Consider the following 18,073-nt stretch of genomic DNA (forward strand, 5'->3'; position numbering starts at 1 on the left):
TGATGCATTTGATATTTGGCAGATTTTTAAAACAAAACATTACAAAATGTAGAAAGTTTCATGGTCCTATTCAGAATTAATTACATTTTATTTGTTTTCCATAAAAAACATATGCTTTTTTGCTACTTTTTTTAGAATTAATTACTCAATTTTTCACTTACTAAATTTGAAAAAACATGTAGGGAACATGTTCATTGCTTAATACATTCCTGATGGTGAAAATTGCAACACCATGAAGAACTTATGCAAGTGAGCTAAAAATTGCAGGAAATGTAAAGTAGGGCATGATATGCAAATGATTAGAATTGCAGACCAGTCGGCATGCATGTACTGAACAGTGACCTCTGAACAGCGGATTGAACTGAATAAAAATAGACGACTGTAGCGAGGTGAGTATGATTATCGGTGGTTATATGCTAGAGTAAACGTTAACTGAATCTTACTATGCCTCTTTGGGGAAAGGAAGCGAAATTTGAGCAAATTTCGGAGTTTGAACGGGGCAGAATCGTAGACCTTCATGAAGCTGGATTGTCTTAAAGTGCAGTAGCCACTCGTGTGCAGCGTAACAGCAGCACAATCATGCGTGTTTGGAAGCAGTGGACGTACAAGGGTCAGACAGCTCGGAAATCCGGGAGTGGAACCCGAAATGTTATGTCAGCTCCCAATGACAGAAACCTGATGCATATGGCGCTGATGGACCACACAGCTTCTTCTAGACAATTAGCAGCACAGTGGTCAACAGCTACAGGTGTTTCATTGTGTGCTTCATCAATTCGGAGACGTCTGCTGCAGCATGGATTGCGCGCAAGGATTCCTTTATACAGGATTCCTCTCGCCCAAAACCATCGCCGCCTGTGGCTACAATAGGCCAATGTGCATAGGAGCTGGCGTGCGGATGGACAGCAGATCATCCTTTCTGATGAATCCCGCTTCAATTTGTGGCACCATGATGGCCGAATTCGTGTCAGGCGCTATGCCGGTGAACGGCACATTCCGGAGTGCATTATCGAATGCCACAGTGGACAAACACCAGGAGTTATGGTCTGGGGGTGCCATAGCATATCATGGACGATCAGAATTGCTACGAATTGTGTGCAATTTGAACAGTACCCGATACATACACGAAGTTTTACAGCCCCAAGCTATTCCTTCCTGCAAGGATTACCAGGGGCTGTATTCCAGCAGGATAATGCCTGTCCACATGTTGCCAGGACTGTCAAATCCTACCTTGATTCGAGCATGTACAGCTTCTTCCTTGGCCTGCATATTCCCCGGATATATCACCGATTGAACATGCGTGGGATTTCGTTGGGCGGCGTCTCGTTCGTGATCCTCGTCCCGTTGCTTCGACAGACGAACTTTGGTTGCGCATACAAACAATATGGAATGCTCTTCCGCAGGCAGATATTCAAACTTTGTTTCACTCCATGCCGAGTGAAGTAGCAGCTCTTATTGCGGCGCATGGTGGCCACACAAAATACTAATTTCTATCTCTTTTTATTGTTTGTTTGGTTTGAAAATGTAATCATTTATTTGTACCATTACCACTCAACTGTGTATTAAATTTCATTCAACAGTGATGCTTCTTTCATGGTGTTGCAATTTTCACAAACAGGAGTTTAGTATGCAACACCTCCTCCCCCGAGTTCTTTTGTTGCAGTAATAGAACAAATTTCAATTTTTCAGGTTATCATTGATGTTAATCTTAAAGAGTTCAGTAATGATGCTACCTTGGACTCCATAATAACAAAATTTGATATGAATGTTTCTGGAAATCCTACACTTTCATCAAGGTATATATGTTTCCAAATAATTAGACCTTTTTAGACAGTATAAAATTATTATTAATATCATTACTATTATTACTTTATATTATTACAATACATATCTTTCTTTTTTAGGCTTGAGTGTTTAATCAGTGATTATGGCTTATTAGAACAGTTGAAAGTGACATGCCTAGAGCTGCATCATAATCATCTTCTCTGTCGGAGATGTAATTTTGCCTATTCGGATGATAAGCTGGCTTTGTCATTTGAAGATATATCTCATTTGCTAAGGTGATAAAGGTTTTTATTTATTTATTTTTCATTCAAACTGTTCAAATCTTTAATTTTGTAATTTTTTGAGTTTTTATTTACTCTTGAGGTTTTACAGAACTCTACTCTTGAGGTTTCGCGAGGGTTTTTTTCTCAATTATTCCCTCTATTATACCGTACACATCTATCACACTTCGCAAAAAGTATGATTCAAGTTCTATTTGATTGCCCTCACAAATTATTAAAGCAGTTAACTACTTCCTGCAATAAATAAAAGCTCTTGAATATATGCATAAATTGCATTTATTGCTAATGCTGAAATAAAGAAATGTCTTAAACAATCACTCATGCTTTTGAATTGTTAATGGAAAATTCACTTCTAGGTTTTGAAAATCAATGTTAAACATTTATTTATCAACCTTTTTTTTCTCTCTCTTTTTCTTTCATTCTTTTTTTTTTTTTTTGAATGAATGGGAGGGAGTGGGGGAATTTTTGTATTGATGGGACTTCAAAGAGATGTAATGCATGCCATCCAAAAATTGCAAGCTGCTACCTGTCACAGTCATACTATAAATATTTGAATTCAATGAACCTACTTGTTATTTTGAGAACTTTTGTGGAAAATGGCTATAAGTTGGGGCTTTGACTAAGCAGATTTGACTTGCAGCTTTCTTGTCTGAAATTATTGTTGAATTTTGTTCAGGAAAGATAAATTTTGTTTCTCAAAATAAGCTTTACTTCTTAATCAAATGATCATTTTTTACTTCCTTTTACAAAAAAGGAAGTATTCGCGAAAAAATTTTCACTCAAAAATCAACCTTAATTTCCATTTTGCTCACCCCCGAACGAATGTTGAGTTTTTTTCCGACTCGACCACACGTGAATAAGTGCCTAAGAACATATAGACACGCGAAATATCCATTTTGACGGTTCTCGAGTTAGTTACGAGTTTTCTCATGACGTCTGTATGTACGTATCCATGTATGTGCGGGTCTGTATGTCGCATAACTCAAGAACTGCATGTCCTAGAAAGTTGAAATCTGTTACCTGGACTCCTAGTGGGGTCTAGTTGTGCACCTCCACTTTTGGTTGCATTCGGATGTTTCTAAAGGTATCTTTTGCCCCTTTTTGGGGAGAAATCATTGTTAATTTCGATGTAAACTCAAGTGGTGTTACAATTTGGCGGACACTTGACGATATATCACCAGTCTTTTGGTCGCCAACTTGGCTACAAATTTGGCGTTTTTTTTTTTTTTTTTTTTTAAACCTGGTTCCTATTTGGCCACTGTTGGTGATATTTAGAGAGTAAACTATTGAATCAAATTAAAACTACCAATAATGGGAAAATTACATTAAGTTGGAGTAAAAGGAAGTCATGTGAGACACACATCAGCTAATTTACTTAAGAATTTAGATAAAAAATTGCATTAGTTATTCCATCAAAAAGTGAAATGAAAAACTTGATATTTTAATGACTATAATGCAAAAGTCAGTTTTCTCTTCTTATCAGTAAAATTTATATGATATTTTATTTATGCTAAAAGTAGTTTTGATTTTAACTATTTTCATTTTTTTTTAAGTAAACTTTTTGAACTACAACAAAATCTGCCACAAATTATAGGAAATTCTTCAAATTTAACTTTCACTAATAAAAAGTATGTGCATTAAAGTTTCTATTCTCAAATTATGAACCTTTGAATGTTTTTTGACAGAAACAGGTCTTATTTATGAAAAATGATTTTCTGATATTTTTCCTACTTTATGTACTGTTCTGTTATTAACATCAAACCATGACTGTTTAATGATAATTAGTTGTGTATGGATTTTTCACATTAATTAAAAATAAAGAATAATTAATCTTGTAATATAGTGTCCGAATAGAATTTTTAAGACTAATGAGTTTTTGATCACGTATGTTTAATGTATTATATTAGTGCAAAGGTCTCTGCTGATGCCATTAAAGCGATTCCAATTCAGTCTGGTGTTCCATCGGAGGATGATGTCTCAATTGCATGTTACATATGTAAAGTAATTCTTCTGAGGGCTGCTATCTTGACTTCAGTTTGTAAGTATTTTTTAAAATGTTTTTGTCTTTTTTAACTGCTATTTTGAAAATTTTCTTCTAAATGGAATACCATTTTTTCCGCTTCATAAACTGATACTGGTATTGCAATTTAACAATTTAAACTATGCATCATTGCTAATAAAAAGGAAAATCATTAACTTTGGCTAATGTGAAGTGTGGCACAATGTGCATCTCTTGAATGTATCATTTTTTGGATATAAACATGCATTTTTTTTTTACTTTGCTTTTCGATTTTAATTTTAAAGAGAAAATTAAAGAGATACAAATACAACAACCATCAACAGGCTTTGGGCCCTGCTGCTGGTTCTAGTCAATTAATTAGTCCCCAATGAAGATCAATGGCCCTCTTAAAGCTATCCACTCCCTTGCTCATTACTGCTTCTTCTGGTAAGGTATTCCAAGTGCCCACGACCCTACTAAAGTAGTAGTTTTTCCTAATTTCCAAGTTAACCTGAGATTTAAATAGCTTAAAACAATGACCCCTCGTCCTGCTTTCCCCGCAAAAATTTAATCAATTTACATCTTTCATTTTGATAAATTTAAATAACTGAATCATGTCCTCTCTGACTCTCCTTTGCTCCAGGCTATACATGTTAAGCTTATTAACTCTGGTATCACAATCTAAATCTGAAAGTCACACAAATACATACAACTCGTGTTTTTATTTTCTAGATACATAATTACCCTTTTGTGTGAAAGAACCTTCAACCTGCATTAAAGTCTACATTTTACAGACCAGTTTCATTCCATGAATATTTTTTGTTCTATTTTTTAAATATTAGTGACAATGCTTGGCCCAATCCATTGCTAAAACAAACCTCCCCCCCCCCCTTTGTACATGTTTTTTTGTTATTTTTTTTCCTTTTATTTTTTCCCAATCAAAATGGTCCATGGTCTTAAAGAAACTTACATTGCTTTGTGTAGGAAATTATGCTCTCACATCTATTATTGGTAAAAATTTCAGTGCATAGTAATCAAAACATTAAGGGATAGTTTTATTTTTTAAATCAACTGAAATAATACAAATACAAAAGTGACGACCAGCAACAGGCTCTGAGCCCAGCTAGACTGGTCCTAGTCAATTTACAATCCCCAGTGAAGATCAATGGCCCTCTTAAAACTATCTACTCCCTTGCTCATTACCACCTCTTCCGGTAAGCTGTTCCAAGTTCCACTACCCTGCTAAAATAATAATATTTCCTAATATCCATGTTAGCCTGAGATTTAAATAGCTTAAAACAATGACCCCTTGTCCTGTTTTCAGTGCTCAACTTCAGCCCTGTAACATCTTTTGTTTTAATAAATTTAAACAGCTGAATCATGTCCCCTTGGTCTTTTCTTTGTTCAAGACTGTACATTTTTAGCCTTCTAAGCCTGGAATCATAGTCTAAATGAGAAAGTCCATCCTTTGAACCCTTTCCAATACATTAATATCTTTATGTTAATAATAGTAATAATTAGTAATAATAGTAATTATTAATAGTTAGTAGAATTATTTTCGCGCTTTGTTTTATTTATCTTCTACATTTTAATGACATAGCTCTTTTCAGGTATCTCATGCAGTTTGGAAAGGCTGAACAGAGATAATATCATGATAATTACAAACAGCATTCTTATAAAGGAATCTTTGGAGTATCAGCAGTACCTGAAGACATTTGTGTCTGCATTTGTGCCTCAAAAAACAGTAATTCTATCTTTCAATTTTCTTGTTATTTTGCTAATAACACAAAGCTGTCAAAGGGAGAATGGAAACAATTTCAGTTTCTTTCATACTGATTCTTTGTCCCCTTTGAGCTATATTACTGCCATTGGCATTATTATTGTTGAAATATTTACCTAAATAATAAAAGAACTTTAAGGTCATTTTCAATAAGATTTGAAACTGCTATTGTTGGTTACAAAATATTTTAATGTTAAAAAAATTGTGTAATTGTGAAAAAAAGGAGAACACACCTATACAGTTGACGCTCATTATAACGACCACACATTGTAAAGACCATTCCATTATAACGACCAGTGGTAAAAGTCCGAACTTTGTTCCTATGAATTTAATGTTAATTTGCTTTCGGTATAACAACCGTTCTGTATCTTCTAATCCAATACAACGACTGAATTCAGCGGACACTATATCCGGCGTTTTTTCGAATAAAGCAAATTTGTAATTGATTATTGTTTACGGACAGCTGCATGTAGTCTTCAGTGCTCAATCCAACTTTGAGAGGGGGGTGGGAGTGGAGGAGGATTACTACTCAAAACAGCACAGGAAAAAGAAAGGGGGAATAAAGTGAAATTTCCAGATTCCAAAGGAAAAGGGACTGACGCATTTTATGTTAGTTTGGTGTTTGATCACGTGGTTTTTAAGATCTTTACAGATTTGCATCTCTCTGAAGCAGCATGGAATGGAGCCTCAGAAAAGATCATCAAGAATTGCTTTCATCATGCTGATTTTGAAAAGCAAAAGGAAATGGAATCTACTGCTGAAGTGCAAAAGCAACTTGCTGAAGTCAGGCAATCCAAGATGAAAATTTCGATGAAGAAAATGAAATGCTGCAAAATGTTTTTAAGAAAATGAAACTAGATGAAGCGTTAAACTTAAAAAATTATGCTAACATCCATTCTGTTTTAAAATGTGTCGAGCATCTGTCAGAAGATGAACTATTTCTTGATACTGTGCACAAAACTAAATTGATGTATCATGATCAGATGAAAAAGAAATTGGGACCAAAGTTTCTAGTATGAAAAATGTTTCAAATGTTCAAGGGACTTTTGAATGTTCTTTCAAAGGCAAAAAAAAAAGAAAAGAAAAGAAAAGAAAAAGAAAAACTACTAATCATCTATAACTGAAATGGAAAATTGTGTTTTGCAAAAATCACGTACACTAAAAAGGCAAACTAGTGTTTCTGATTTTATCTTCAGAAAATAAATGATATTTAAGTATGTAATCAGTTTTTTCCCATATTTTCTACTTTAAAATCTGTCATAATATTTTTTACCCATTATTTTTTAAAAAAATCTCTATGATAAAAAATACTTTGGGCATTTAACTGGAATGTTTGAAAAAGTGCCAATTTTATTGGAGCAACATAACATGCATGATGCATGTAATATGTTTTTTAACTTCTACCTCTTACAACGACTATTCATTATAAAGACCTTTTTCTATGGGACGGAGATGGTCGTTATATCGAGCGTCGACTGTATTTAAATACAGTTCCAAAACAGATGGCCGTCAGTGGCTCTGGGTCTCTTTTCACTTAATCCCGAATGAAAAGCAAGTTCCTTTTTTAAGCTATTCGCCTGATTGTAAGTAAAAACTAAAAACATGTGTTTATTTTTATTCCATAATTAAGGAAGTATTGTAATCACGAAAAACTTTTCACTCTAATTTGGCCTAAATGTCCATGTTGTGGTGGGTTTTTTCCGCTCGCCCGGCCTATGTACCTAAGACCGTAGAAATGGCCGAAATATCAATTTTTACGATCTACTAGTAAATGATTGGGAGTTTTCTCGTGATGCCCCTATATGCCTATCAGAGGTGGATTCATAAATTTTCCAATACCAGAACGTCTTCAGAATCATGAGAAGTAATCAACTTAATATGAAAGGGAAACGTTTTTTTCACAGAAAAGCAGTACCTGAACGATATTCCGGCCCCAAATCACCCCTGGTAAATTTGTATGTATCTCATATTGCTCAAAAATGGTATGTGTTGAAGGTTGAAGATTGGTATGCAGACCCTGAGTGGGATCTAGTTCTGCCTTTAAACTTTTGATTGCATTCGAATGTTCCAAAAAGAGTCTTTTACACTTTTTTTTTGGGGAAAACCAGCATTAAGTGATGTTATAACTTGGCAACCGCTTGGAGATATATTGCTAAGCTTTTGGTAACCCATAAAAAATCTGGCTACAAAAATGATTTTTTTAATCTGGTTTTAAATTGGAATTACTGGCAACATTTGGGAGCAATCCAATGAATCATGATAAAATTATTGATAATTAGAAAATAAATCTCTGTAAAACCCTTTTTACATCGATTTGTGACAAGTTATGGGTGTAATTTGTTAAAGTGTTTTCTTGCTCACACTAAGGCACTATTATATTGTATTTTTGTTTTTTATTCACAGTACATAATTATATGCAACAGATACAAATGAAAAAAATCACCTTTCATTACATTTGAAAGTACAATTCTTGGTACTTTTCCTTTTAGGTATGTTGCTTGACTTGGTGACTCTTTTAGTTTCTCTGCCTTTAGCAAAAGTAGAAAAGTAACTCTTAGGTTGTGGTCATTTTTGTTCCCCTTTTTCAGGATTTAACATTTTAATGATACTCCAAGTTTGTATTCAGCAGTTGGTTTAAAAGTTTTTCTTTTAGTTTTTTTTATTTAGTTAACAGATTAATAGCTTGTTTCTTATTTAGCTTTTTACTTTGCATTTTAATGCGTTTCTTAAGTTGTTTGGTGGATTCTTTCCTCAATTTAATGGAACTTATAATTTTGTTTGAAATTCCATTAAAAAGACAAAATAATGTATGATATCACCATATAAGTAGTTTCTATGTAACTTTGACCATACATGAGGCAATGAACAAAATGAAAAATGATCGCCAAGAATTAAAATGAGCCAGGTGACATGACACAGAAAAGTACTTATTCCTTCATGTTTACCACAATTTATACGTCAAGGGAAATGTCGAAAAAGCTTTTCATTTAAGAAGTATTGCTTTTAACACACATGCATGAGTACAAACACCCATTCTTTTGAGTTACTAAAAACATCTATTATTTAATAGACATAAAAGGAAGTATTGTGGGGTCCGCATCAGATTTTTTATTTCAAAATTATCTTGAGATTTGGATGTTTTAAGTTTAAAATACTAACTTCTACTTCTACCGTTGGTGCAGAAACTTAACCCATCATCCTTCCTGTTAATAAGTTTAAACAACTGAATCATATCCCCTATTTTTGCAGAGGCTATGTATGTTTTGTTTTTAATCATAATCCAAATCTGGTCTAGCTAGAACCGAAATACATTGGTGAATGCATGCTTTAATGAGAAACTGTGTTTCATAATAGTAATATAAATGTTTTTCTCCTTATAGATTGAATTTATCTTTTGCAGTTCGTCAAACTGCGGCATTGGAGCTGCTTTATCTGCTGCTACATCTTTATATTTTAACAAGTAAATGTTCATTTAAATAAAAATTTAGCTTTTATGATACAAATACAAATACAAAAGTGGTGACCAGCAACAGGCTCTGGGCCCAGCTAGACTGGTCCTAGTCAATTTACAATCCCCAGTGAAGATCAATGGCCCTCCGGTAAACTGTTCCAAGGTTCCACTACCCTGCTATAATAATAATTTTTCCTAATATCCATGTTAGCCTGAGATTTAAATAGCTTAAAACAATGACCCCTTGTCCTGTTTTCAGTGCTAAACTTCAGCCCCGTAACATCTTTCATTTTAATAAATTTAAACAACTGAATCATGTCCCCTCGGTCTCTTCTTTGCTCAAGACTGTACATTTTTAACCTTCTAAGCCTGGAATCATAGTCTAAGTGAGAAAGTCCATTTATTAGCCTTGTAGCTCGCCTTTGAACCCTTTCCAATACATTAATGTCTTTCTTAAGATAAGGAGACCAAAACTGAACAGCATACTCCAAATGAAGTCTTACCAAACTTCTATATAAGGGCAGAAGAACTTCTTTAGATTTGTTTGAAATAGATCTATTGATAAACCCAAGCATCTTATTGGCCTTGTTACTAGCAATGCTGCACTGTTGGCTAAATTTTAAATCCTGACTTATTAAGAACCCCAGATCAGTAACTTTGTCTGCCTGACTAATGACTGAACCTTGCAAATAATAACTTGTACACTTATTTCCATGCCCTAAATGTAGCACTTAACATTTCCGAACATTAACAGCCATACCCCATTTATCAGCCCACTCCGTAATATGATCTAGATCCTCTTGCAGCTGATTTGCTTGTTTTTCATTTTCTACAGTCCCCATAACTTTGACATCATCAGCAAAACAATTCATGTTCCCAGAAATATTTTTGTGAATATCGTTCATAAAAACAATGAACAAAACAGGCCCTAACACTGATCCTTGAGGAACCCCGCTTAAAACCTCACTCCAATTAGAGTAATTTCCCCTTACAACTACTCTTTGTTTCCTTCCGGTCAGCCAGTTTTTTACCCAAATGAAAGTTTTCCCTCCTATTCCTATATCAGCTAATTTGCTAAGTAGAGCAACATGCGGTACCTTATCGAAAGCTTTTTGAAAATCAATGTAAACAACATCTACAGGCTTCTTATTGTCCAAAGCCATGGTAACTTTGTCATAGAAATGTAATAAATTAGTTGCGCAAGATTTGCCTTTCCTGAAACCGTACTGAAAACTTGTCAATAGATTATTAGTGTCTAGAAAATTTACTATCTTAATTTTTATCAATGTTTCAAAAATTTTGCAAACCACTGAAGTTACTCACAGGTCTATAATTTCCCACACTCCCTTTAGACCCTTTCTTGAAGAGCGGTGTAATGTTAGCCAGCTTCCAGTCCTCTGGCACTGTCCCCGAGTTATAAGAAGCATTGAAAATATTTACGATTGCATCTGCTAATTCCTCCGCACATTCAACTAAAATTTTTGGATAAATATTATCAGGTCCCGGAGTCTTAGTCTCTTTTTCAAATGACGTAAAACGTCATCCCTGGAAAATACAAAGTCCTCAAGCTGTACTATAGCTTGTGTCTTGTTAAACATTGACAAACTTGTATACATTTTTAATATTATGTACATGCTACTAATATTTTATTAACATAAAGCATGAAAGTCATGATTAATTGATTATCATATATGTAGGTATAGTACTATTTTTGAGTCTGGCTTGAGTTGTGAAAATTCTGTACCTTCTTAACAATAATGTGAATTACATTTTTTCACTTTGTTGATTTCAAAAAATATTGTGTTTATATATGTTTTGACTTGCAATATATTTTGATAGGGATTTGCTTACTTTCTTTACAGAACAAACCCCGGTGCTTATCTTCTTCAGCTGCAAGATAATTTAAAAGGAGGAAAAAAGTATTTTTCTGTTCAACAGTTTCTTGATTTATTGAAAATTCCAGACATTTTCAATGAAGGTAAGTGTTAGTAGTGCTTCAGAGTCTAAAATTTCAATGCATGAACTAGTTACTGTTAGTGATTTAAAACATTCGAAAACAAATCAATTTCTGTAATTTTGTGATCATTGGAACATTGATATACTTTTTTAACAAAGGGTCACTTTTGTAGAAATCTTAGTGGGAAGTCTGAATACAGTAAGTTAAATTAACTAATAATAAACTAATATCCCTTACCAAATCTTGTATTGAATACTCAAAAAAGGGGGGAAAATACAAATATCCTTTGTAGAATGTTACAGAATGGTGACTTAATTTCTATATGCTCTATTGGAGATATTTCTTCATTAAAAAAACCCTTTTTTCCTTTGAAATTCTGTAGAGTCTGCATAGAGATTGAGAATTTTATAAATATGATTGATAAATGTCAAATTTAAATAATATATGTATAAATACATACTTTAAAAATTCTTTACTACAGTAGACCCTGGTTTCACACGGGTTTATTTTACGTGGTTTAAGATTTGCCACATTTTTTAAATTTTACGCAGATGAGTTTTGGTCTTACACGGATGCGGTAATGCAGACAGATAATATTTTCCCCTCTTTCAAAATTCAAACTCCTAAAAATTGCAGATTGCACGTAATAAACTGCATGTTGGCATGCTAATAATCGAGCTTGGGCCACTGGAGACATTTTATGCGATTGGTTCCAGAGCTCTTTCCAGAAGTAAAATTATTAAACTCACACAGTTCAGAACTCACTGGAAGAAGAACTTTTAGGAGCGACAAAGGAGGCCAAAACCAAGGAGGATACCGACGTCGATGACACACAACCAAAAACGTTCACATTGAAAATTTTGAGCCGTTCCTATACAATAGAAATGATCTTTCTGATTAGTTAGTGAAGGAAGATTCTATCATGGAAGTAACGAAAATGATCATGATTGCGTTAACACTCTGCAAAGAATAACAGAGAAAAATTCTTAATGATCGCCAAAAGACTATCATAGCCAGCTCCTCTTTCTTTATAAACATAATACGAAATTAATTTGTTTTCTTTATGCATGTTGCGCATAAAAATCGATATAAGTAAACATTAAACTTATTATACAATTAGTCATCACTAGAATGAAGTATTTTTTAATCTACAGAGCCTAACCCCTATTTTAACACTACCATTAGATCTCGATTTGCACGATTTTGATTTACGCAGCATTTTCATGGAACGTAACCCCCGCGTAAAACGAGGATCTACTGTACTCTCCAAATTAATGTTACCATTGCTAATGTTACTAATTACTTGGTTATTATTTTTAAATGATGTCAATCTTTTCAAATATATAAATTATTATAATGCATAGGTGCTCTCATATTGTTTTTTTAATGAAACTATAATGTGGCATATACTCCGATGTGGCGTATCTGATGAAAAGCAATTTTTTTCTCCCAAATTTTGTAGAGTATAGTGTATACCCTGGTGTGGCTTATCTCCCAGAAAATACAAAACCTGCGATAATGACAAGAACTTGCATTTCGTTATGTGTAGTGACGCTTCAGTCAACTGGTGAATGGCTTACATTCAGCAAACATTCTGAACTTCCAAAGAGTAGGCTCAAGCTAGGAAATTGTTGACCAGGAAAAGGCTTGGTTTCTAACAGTCTTTCTAGGATTGGGAGCCGATCTGCACTCACTAATGTGATGCAAAAGTAAATGAAAATTGCCAGAATCAAAATTCTTTTCTATTCTAAGTACGCAGTTGGTTACTTTAATTTGTATTTTTTGGTCTCTATGCCTCGACTAGTGTCATTCTTTATGAAACTTACTAAACACCTATAGAAAAAACAAATCTGCAGTTACAAGCTAAAACTTTATTTTTAACATTTTGTTCATTGAAAATTTTGTATTTTCAGCAATCATATTAGCTCAAGATTACAAAGAAAAAATGAATTTTGATGCTCCTTTATCAGTTGTTTGGGTTTTCTATGTTATGAATGATGATTTTACAAGTGCAGAGGAGTTATTTCAGGTAACAAGTAATTGTGGAACTATCCTTTTTAAAGAGTTGCTGTTAAAAGATCATCAATAAATTAATTGATTTTCTTCCAACTAGAAATATCCTGTTTCATTGAAGAAGGTGCATATCTTAGTGTGCAGAAAAATTCTTTCCTCTGAAAACGTAAGAGTTTAGATGTTTATTTTTTTTCATGCTTTGCTACAAATGTTACAAAACTTTACTTAGGGGTGTTTGTGCTTATGTTATCAGGGGCGTGCACAGAAATTTTGGGGCCCGTCACAAATGACTTTTCCGGACCTCCCTCCATATTGTTTACCCCTATATTTCACACCTTGTTTTAAAAATATTACAACCCCTTCAGGTTTCCAAAATGGCAAAATGGAATCGTGTTGAAGATTGTTTATTTTCACAAGTCGGAACAAAAATGCTTCTTCCAAAATAAATAAAAAGCAGTACGATTGCATAAATTTCTTTTGTAATACATATGAACAAAAATGAAAAAAAAGGCGCCCTTGCATCAAAAGGAGTAAAGACATTTTCAAAATACACGGTGGAGACCTGGTGGAGACTTGGAGACCATTTTCTTTGTTTGTTTGTTTAAATCATTGTGTTTTCTTTCTTTTTAGAAAAGAAAACCTGCGCAATGAGGGGGAAGCTAAACCTCTGTAAAGGCTTTCTAAGTAAGGCAGAAAATATTATCCCCCCATTTTTTATTTTTTTTTTGGAGGGAGTGGCAAATAAAGATTAATTTTTAGGTGAAAGGAGGGGTGGGGGTAAATTCGAGATTATAAAATGATTTCACTTTTCATAAAAAAGGGAGGACTATAATCAATAGGGGAGGGGGGGGGACTTTCGACATTTTACAGTACTGAAAGAGTTTTTCAAATAGTTGCAGTGGTTCTGGAGATTACCTTGAACATATAAACAAACAAAAATCAGCTTTCTCTCTCTCTTTATAATATTAGTATGGATTTATCTATTAATTGTTATTAATAGTTGTTAATTCATTTCAAAAATATACTATTATAATTAATATTAATACTGTGAACTGTAATGTAAACATAATTTTAATATTTTTCATAAAGTAGTTATGCTAAAATTTGCAAACCAGTTTATAAACACTCTAATTTCATTATGTTAGTCTGTTTGCATTCCTAGTCAAGCCATTAACAGTCATTTAGTTAAACATTTGTGAAAATTAAATGTCATATATTTGCTTTTATTCTTTTCTATTTATTCTTATATGAAAATTTCTTACAGATACGTTTCGGGAAAAGGTACTTATATTTTATTAACAAATATGAAGTTGAGCCTTGCGTAAAGGAAAGTGCTTATAGAACTTTACTTGACTTATTATGTAAGTGGTTCACTTTTTAATGGTAGTGTATAATGTTTTATAGCATTTCATCCAGACTCCTGATTTTGTAGCAGGTACAGGAAAATATTTTTTTCTCTCGACAACACTTAATTTGCAGTTGCTCCTAAAAGAGCTGCAATTTTCGAAGATATTTTTTCCTGCTGGAAATACCAATTTGAATGAACATCTATACAAAGGCTATTCCTGAAAGTGGCCAGCAAAATTATCCTTTCCTTTCCAGAAATGTCCAGGTACTCCAAAGTGGATACGTAATCTGAGAGCCAGCTGTATTTTATTCCATTAGACTCTGAATTAACGTAAAAATATACCTATTTGATATTGTTTTTCATTGCAATGTTCACAGATTCCAATAAATATTCAATAGTATGTGCTTTTAAGCTAGTAACAATCATCCTGCATCGTAAAAAGCTGGAAATAAGCTACAAATTTCACAAAAATTTTCACTCGCTTTGGATTACTATTCAGTGGATATTTTGTAAGAATATGGATATTCATGAAGAAATGTGTGAAATTTTCCAATTTCAGTGACTTCTGTTGAATATTTTTTAAATTTTAATAAAATACTTAAAGTTAATTTCGTGTGCAAAATTATTCAAAATATTTTAATTATTTTTTTAAAACCTTTTTACTTCCTTTTACAAAAAAGGAAGTATTGTATTTCGCAAAAAAAAGTTCACTCAAAAAACGGCCTAAATTTAAATTTTGCTCACCCCTGAATGAATGTTCAGTTTATTTTTCAACCCGACCACACGTTGATATATGCCTAGGAACTTACAGAAACACGAAATATCCATTTTGACGATCCCTGAGTTAATTACAACGAGTTTTCTTGTGATGTCTGTATGTATGTGCATATGTATGTCACATAACTCAAGAACGGACTGTCCTAGAAAGTTGAAATTTGGTACTTAGACTCTTAGTGGGGTCTAGTTCTGCACCTCCCTTTTTGATTGCATTCGGATGCTCCAAAGGGGGTCTTTTGCCCCTTTTTGGGGGGAAAATCATTGTTAATTTCGATCATTTAATAATCATTGTCTTTTTGGTCGCCCAAGTTTTGTTGCAAACTTGGCGACAAATTTGGCGATTTTTTTTAATTAAATTTTTTTTAAAATCTGGTTTCAATTTGCCCACGTTGGTGTTTTTTCGAGAGTGAACTATTGAATCACATTAAAACTACCAATAATGAGAAAATGACATTAAATTGGAGTAAAAGGAAGTCATGTGAGGCACACATCAGTTTTTTTTTTTTTTTTTTTTGCCATTCATATAAAATGTTTTGTCTTAAAAATTTGAGAGAGTAAGCTTCCCTTGACATTAGTTCCCCATTGCTGATAAATATATTATGTTTTCATTAAGATAAAGGTTAATCCTCTGATTGCTTAATTTTCTTGACGAATTCGCTTAAAAATATGCATATTTTTTTGCCTATAAAATGACAATATGAGATGTATGTGCTAAACTTGCATAAATGTATGTATGAAACTCAAAAGAGTGTTGCCAAACTGCAATTCTGATAAAAAGTTTATTTATCAAAATAGTTTACACGAAGCTGATTGTTTTATAGCAATTTAGAACTTAAGCCTAACAGGAACTTTTTTTTAAATTGTATTTTACTAAAAGTTCCTGATCAAGTAAGATTCAGCCCGAAATGATAGTTTTGACTAAAAATTATTTGCTGTTTACCAAAATAAGTAAATCTATTTTTTTTTTCAGTTTATAAAAGCATGTATACTGACGCTGCTAAATTGGTACAAGAATGCCTTGGAAATAATATTCCTCTGAAGAAACTTAATCAAAGAACTTTGCAAATGCTTCAAGAGTTTCTAGCCAAAGAGGCTATGGAAAATGGTACTGAGCAGTCCTTTACATTTGCTATTGAAGTAAGTACATGTATGAAAACTCAGAGCACTCACTTATTTTGTACGACAGTCCAGAACCTTTTTCTTCTTTTCTTTACTACTGATAAAGCTAAAAGTCTGTCTGTCAGGATCTCTGTGACGCGCATGGCGCCTAGACCGTTCTGCCGATTTTCATGAAATTTGGCAGAAAGTTTGTTTGTAGCATGGGGGTGTGCACCTCGTAGCGATTTTTCGAAAATTCGATGTGGTTTTTTTCTATTCCAATTTTAAGAACAAAAATATCATAAGATGGACGAGTAAATTACGAAATTATAACATGGAACCGTAACATGGGCACAAGCCAATTGGCGAGATAAGAAATTATCATAACATGGAACCGTAACATGTTTACAAGCCAATTGGCGAGAAAATTCACCATACATTATTTGTAAATATACAGGCGAACCAAAAGATCTTTTAATTTTTCTATTACAGACAAAGCCTTTCGGGTGCCACTAGCGTATCCATAAACTGGGAAGTTTTGTACCAACCAAAACATTTCTAATTTCCTCGTTAAATCAGGGCTCGTTATAAGAGAGTTTGACTGTATAATCATTTTTTCAAAGTTAAAGGCTAAAATGCTTAGTTTGGCTTGATGCATAAATCATATTTTAAAAAGTATTGGGTAGATTGACATATGAATGATTTTAAATATACAGGGTCCAAAAACATAGCTTGTGGGTACTAGTTCTTTCAGAATGGCAAAAAAAAAAAAAAAAAAAAATGCATGAAACACTGAAATAATTTGTTTGGCAACTGAATATTTTTCTTGGTTCCTAAAATTGGTTTTTGCTTGGTCCTGTAAATATGTAGGATAAAGTTTCAAAAATATTTTCTTAGATGAATTGGCAACAGTAACTCGGTTTTGTACAACTAAAAAAAAAAAAGCCACAAGAAAGTTTCCTGTTTGTATACTCAGTAACCGGGTTTTACACTACTTTCTTATTTACCCCCCCCCCCCCCCAATAAAACTGAAGCAAAACCATAGAAGTTTTTCCCTCCCCCCTCTTTTTAAAAAAATCATGCTTTTAACGTTGTTTTGAATCAAAAAATATTATTTTTTGTCTCATTTAAATTGAACTAAAAATATTTTTTTACAGGATATTCAGAGATCTAGCTCGGATTCTGATGATGGAGAAAATTTTGAAAAATAGCTTTGAAGTTATAAGGACTAAGATGAATATGTGTTTTCTAGAATTCTAGAGATTTTGTTTAAGGGATATTTAACATAGAATGTCCTATTATTCATAAGTGTATTCTAAATTTAATGTTTCATTGTAAAAAAATTAATAAAGTTTAAACAGAATTTATTTTTTATTTACTACCTAGTAAACTAGTTGGAATTCAAACAGAATGATCAAACTTTTCAAACTTCTCAGCAGTTCTGAAACAGTTAATCAATATTGAAATAGTTTTATTTACAAAATTATGAATGTAAATGTTTAATTTTCCCATCAAACAATCTACACTATGATTTAAGTAATAAGTCATGCTACTTGATAGTACTTTAGAACCACTGGGCTTGAAGAG

The 18,073-nt window shown here is 33.1% G+C and overlaps 2 protein-coding genes across 2 annotated transcripts in view; both read left to right on the top strand.

Moving 5' to 3' along the window:
• Nucleotides 1-5,806, top strand: part of LOC129222306 (myosin-10-like) — a 55,772-nt gene extending 49,966 nt beyond the window's left edge. Inside the window, exons 18-21 of the mRNA XM_054856792.1 lie at nt 1,687-1,793; nt 1,902-2,057; nt 3,971-4,101; nt 5,673-5,806. The gene's annotated coding sequence lies outside the window, so the exon portion shown is untranslated. The remainder of the gene's footprint in view (nt 1-1,686; nt 1,794-1,901; nt 2,058-3,970; nt 4,102-5,672) is intronic.
• On the top strand, nt 518-17,824 carry LOC129222460 (uncharacterized). The gene is made up of 11 exons (XM_054856974.1): nt 518-538; nt 1,687-1,793; nt 1,902-2,057; nt 5,686-5,806; nt 9,223-9,302; nt 11,156-11,271; nt 13,164-13,279; nt 13,364-13,429; nt 14,528-14,624; nt 16,359-16,525; nt 17,644-17,824. The coding sequence occupies exons 1-11, from the start codon at nt 518-520 to the stop codon at nt 17,695-17,697; spliced, it is 1,101 nt and encodes a 366-aa protein (XP_054712949.1). The 3' UTR covers nt 17,698-17,824.
• Nucleotides 17,825-18,073: the final 249 nt, after the last annotated feature.

This window comes from Uloborus diversus, chromosome 5 (assembly GCF_026930045.1).
Source record: "Uloborus diversus isolate 005 chromosome 5, Udiv.v.3.1, whole genome shotgun sequence".
Classification (NCBI taxonomy): domain Eukaryota; kingdom Metazoa; phylum Arthropoda; class Arachnida; order Araneae; family Uloboridae; genus Uloborus; species Uloborus diversus.